Genomic DNA, 5,139 nt, shown 5'->3' on the forward strand with positions numbered 1-5,139 from the left:
CCTCTAGTAATATATTTACTGAGAAAAATGTTGACGTGTTCAATACTTATTTTACCCGCTGTATATAAGCCATTTTTAACAGCAAATGCCAAGTGGAGTGTTGATTTGTTGCTTAACTAGCTTTATGTTTACAATTGATACAAACAGTAAGAAGGCTTTTTGTCTTTTCTTTTTCTTTTAGTTTGTTTTTCTTTCATTTTTTTATCAGTAGAAAGTCTACAACTATTGCCATTAAAACCAGTCTAGATTAGTTGTCAGCTCAGCCTTTCCTCTGTTTGTTGTTTCAGGTAACGTGTGTCCTCCCTCTGCAAGAGTCTGACAGACCCTCTCTGTGAGGATAGTTGGTTATGGTTGAGGTTTGGCAGGATGCAGCTCTAAGTTTCCAAACTGAAGCAGATAACAAAGAGATTGTAAAGCTGGAAGTATTTCCTGCCTCTGTCCCAGGCGGACTTGGATCGTGTTGAGTTTTAGGCTGTTTAGGGCTGTCAGGATCACGTTTGTGTGTTTTTCTTTCTGTGTGTATGAAAGAATTAAATAAACTTATAGTATTTTTTAGAAATATATCTCAGATTTGCACTCTAGGACTCAATACTTCCAAACTAGGTGTAACTTTAATTCTCTAAAATCAAAATGAAGTGCAAATAACTTTAACACATAGTGGTCTTCAATGATTTATTACTGTGGTGGCAGCATATTGGGGTCCTCAGTTAAGCGTGGTGCAAGCAGTGGCGGTGTGGCATTGTATATGTGAGGATTATTCTTTATTCCTTAGTCATTTTCTCACTCTTAAAAATGCTTTTTGACGTTCAAAGATTCAAACCTCTACTGGGTCTTTTCTGTATGAGGTTTGTGTTTTTTCCCCATCATTATTAGTGTGTGCACATGTGGCTTTGTTGTGGAGAATTTAAAGCAGCTGTCCCAGCTGGCCGCTTTCCTAGGCTGTTTTTTAAACTGATTTAAGACTCTGTTAACACTTTATAATAACTACACCTTATTTAGCCTTACTTAATCATTAATAAATGGTTAGTTAACCTGAAAACACTATTTAACAATGATTCATTCTGAGTAAGCTATACATTAACACCTTTATTAATGCTTTACCCATAAAGGCTTATTTCTTCCAAAACCAAAATACTCATTGTTTATTCATGCCTAATAACTCATTAATTAACTATTCTGTACACTACATACATGCTCATATAAATGTACTTTCACACCATTCTTGAAGCAGACATAGAACGTATAGGACTTTTTATTGGCAAGAATTTGACAATACATATCATGACACAGGGATGGCGATACGAAAGGCTACATCTCGATACATTTTTTGTCCAACAATTTTATAAAAAAACCTCAATATGTTTAATATGAATTTTATTTTTCATATTTCTTATTTCATCCATGTTTTCAATTGTTAGACTAAATGTGCCATTAAATAGATAATTCTACCATTTTGTTGACATGACTCAATGCATAGCAATGAGCTCCTATGACAGCACGTCGCTAGCCATAGCGGCTATAGGCGATGTCCAGTCCAGTAATATAGATCAATGGGTACATATGTCCAACTGCCCATTAACRCAAATGTAGAAACATCCAATCATATTACAGCAACTGAATACATTTAGGMATGTAGACTTGGCCAAGACGATCTACTGCAGTTCAAACCGGCATTAGAGAATTGTCCAAAAAAGAGAAAATTTCCACTGAGCGGCAGTTCTGTGGGCACAAATGCTTTGTTGATGCCAGAGGTTAGAGGGGAATGGCCAGACTGGTACAAGCTGATAGTACAGCAACAGTAATTCAAATAACCACTCATTGCAACTGAATTGTGCAGAAGAGCATCTCTGAACGCACAACATGCCCAACCTTGAGGTGGATGGGGTACATTCGGATGGTAGGTTCAGAATATGGCATCAACAACATGAAAGCATGGATCCATTTGCCTTGTATSAACAGTTCAGGCTGGTGGTGGTGGTGCACTGGTGTGGGGGATATTTTCCTGCTACATTTGGGCCCGTTAGTACCAAATGAGCATCGTGTCAACACTACCTGAGTATTGTTGCTGACCATGTTCATCCCTTCCTGAACACAGTGTACCATCTTCTGATGGCTAATTTCAGCTGGATAACACACAATCATAAAGTGTGAATCATCTCAGACTGGTTTCTTGAACACAACAATGAGTTCACTGTACTTGAATGGCTCCACAGTCACCGGATCTCAATCCAGTAGAGCACCTTTATGATGTGGTGGAACGGGAGATTCCCATCATGAATGTGAAGCCGACAAATCTGCAGCGACTGCGTGATGCTATCATGTCAAATTGGACCAGTCTGAGGATTGTTTCCTCTACCTTGTTGAATCCATGCCACAAAGGATTAAGGCAGTTCTGAAGGCAAAAGGGGGTTCAACCCGGTACTAGCAAGGTGTACCTAATAAAGTGGCCAGTGAGTGTATTTGTGGCAGCTTTTATATTTTAATATTGATTTATTTTTAAAATATGGTCACTCAAGACACTAACAATGGCCTAAATCTTGTCCTGAAGTTCAGTAAACTGATGACGAAGCTGCTGCACAGTCTGTGTTGTTGGTTGTCATGGGGCATCTTAAGGGTGGAGCGCGAGTACAGCAGTCATTTCAATGCCCTTAGTGGTGAGCAAGTGTTTTGCAACTCAATCAACTGAAAACCAACATCTTGCGGCCCTCATGGCCCATAGCTGAAATACAGATTTTTCTTTTGAGGCCCGCAAGGTGGCAATCGTTGCCCAATGGTGGGTTGTGGCCCAAAGGCTTAAATTACAATGATTGTGCCTGTTTGTGTGGCTAAATATCAGCAACTCTGCTGTTTGTATTAATGGAATCTGTCTGCAGGGTGTTGTTGACATTAATTGTTATCCGTCTTGGGCTGATTGAAAACACAGCGAATATCAGCTTCCTCTGGTGTTGCATCTTATTGAGCTGACCATCATCAGGCCTGGTAATCTAAGAGTGGAGCATGGCCTTGTAACCACTTTCTGCCTCCATCTGAACTACTTTGAAAATTGAATGATCTCTATATAATAGGAACATGGGTTTTACAAAAAAAGTGACTGTTTTGTGGAAGCGGGAAGCTTACGTGTTTTACTCTGCAAACAGCTGAGATTGTGCCTCGATAGAGCTGTCTGACTCTTCAGTCCAATGATAATTAAAATAGGCCATGTTTTTTCAAAGAAAAAAGGACCATTGTATGGAGCTGTCTGGTGCAATAAAACTCTTCTATGTAGTTTTCTGCCCACACAATCGCTCTGCTGAAATTGGGTCTCCTCTTGCTGTGCGTGATGACTGTGTTTTAGAAACTCAACAAAAGCTAACAGAAAGCAGCTCCTTCCAAATGATCCTCTGCCCCCGCCACAGGTGAGAGGACGTTCAAGTGTGATCAGTGTGACGCCACCTTTAAGAGGAAGGACACGCTCAACGTCCACATCCAGGTGGTGCATGACGGCCACAAGAAGTACAAGTGTGACCTGTGTGAGAAGGCTTTCGTCACTCCTTCAGTCCTCAAGAGCCACAAGAAGGTGAGTGGCTCACACGGTGAATACATGTCTGCAGCCAGTTTAAAGACAAGTTCCAACTAAACTGTGGTTGTAATTATTTGAAATTTCTTAGGGTTAAAAAAGCTAATTATGAAATTTGACTAAATTATCGTGTTACTAAGTTGCAGTTGTTTTTGGTAGAAGGCGCACATCATGGAAAAGTTCAGCTAACTTCAATAATATCTTGGATTATTCAAACCGCCTGAGTCATCCATCTTGGCTGTTACTGCTTTATGAAAAAAAATCATTTATTGATTTGAAATGGCAGTTAGTCCATTAGCTCTGCAGGGTTTCAGAGCTGCACACAGATCCCTCTGCAGATACGAGCCATGACTCTGACAGCATCCGGTRTGCTTATGGAGCAAGATTGAAATCAAGCAGCTAGTTGGCCCGCAGCACAAGGGAATGTCACAGAACAGTAGGACTGAAGACAGGCGTGTTAAACTGTCTCTCTGCTGACAGTGTCTGCAGGCTGCTTGGGGCATGATCAAAGTCAGGTTGCTGAAGACACGACAACTTTTTGGCTGTGTTCTTGTGTACACAGCTGCCCGCATTTCTGCCACAACACTGTTTAAATCTTATTTAAAGGCCCTGTCACTCTACGGTTTAGATGCCAACGTATAAAAATTTTAAAAACATCTACGTTGACAATAGAATTTAAAAATTCAACGGGAAGCCTCTTTTAGGCGAGTACATACTGTAAAAAAACTGATCAAATGTATAAATTTTATTAGTAATATTTTATTTTATTAGTAAAGTTTTAAACAAAAAATAATGTCATAAGTTGTCTAAAACATTATAGTGTGACAGGGCTGTAAGGTGTGCTTTGATAAACTGCACAAACTTAACTCCCCAAAAACAACAAAAATCCCAGACATATAAGATGAATAAAGCACCATGTTTGGTTTGCAAATTAGTTTAAAAAATAAAAGCGAATACTGAAATGTAGTTTTGTTTATTTAACTAAACATTTGAGCCATGTAAGTTCTGATATTCACAGGACAAGTTTCCTCCTTTTTTGCTAATTAATTTACGAGGTTCAATAAAAGTCTTTTTTATTATTCTAACTCCATCAGCGACATGAAATTCACAAGAATATGTTTTTATTTATTTTTTATCAAATAGCCTAAAACCAGTAATTTACTTGACATGATAACAAGCTGCCATCAGCACGTTTTCTTTCTTTATCTGAAAAAACGAGTGAATAAAATAGTTGCTTGTTACCTTTGTCTCACTTCTAGGTTTTCCTCCAGTAGAAACAGGTTCAACTGAAWCCAAAGACTTCCACACAGGAAAAGGTGCCAGATAAACTGATGTCTTACTTTTAGTTTTAGGATTTTTTTTATTAACACAACAAGTCCATCTGTATAAACTGCTCTTCTGCTGCTTAATCTAACAGTTTTTGAGTTTGAAGCTGTTTTAGTCATTTAAAAAGCAGCTTTTTATATATTTTTAATGTATGGTTATAGTATATTGAAATCTATCTATCTATCTATCTATCTATCTATCTATCTATCTATCTATCTATCTATCTATCTATCTATCTATCTATCTATCTATCTATC

General features: G+C 38.3%; 1 protein-coding gene across 1 annotated transcript in view; it reads left to right on the forward strand.

Annotated features, from left to right (window-relative positions):
• Window positions 1–5,139, forward strand: part of prdm5 (PR domain containing 5) — a gene marked incomplete in the record, with an annotated part of 81,217 nt that overhangs the window by 35,643 nt on the left and 40,435 nt on the right. The window contains 1 exon segment of the mRNA XM_014020549.1: window positions 3,396–3,556. Within this exon segment, the coding sequence (XP_013876003.1) occupies window positions 3,396–3,556 (161 nt within the window).

Source organism: Austrofundulus limnaeus, unplaced genomic scaffold (genome assembly GCF_001266775.1).
Source record: "Austrofundulus limnaeus strain Quisiro unplaced genomic scaffold, Austrofundulus_limnaeus-1.0 Scaffold256, whole genome shotgun sequence".
NCBI classification, from domain to species: Eukaryota; Metazoa; Chordata; class Actinopteri; order Cyprinodontiformes; family Rivulidae; genus Austrofundulus; species Austrofundulus limnaeus.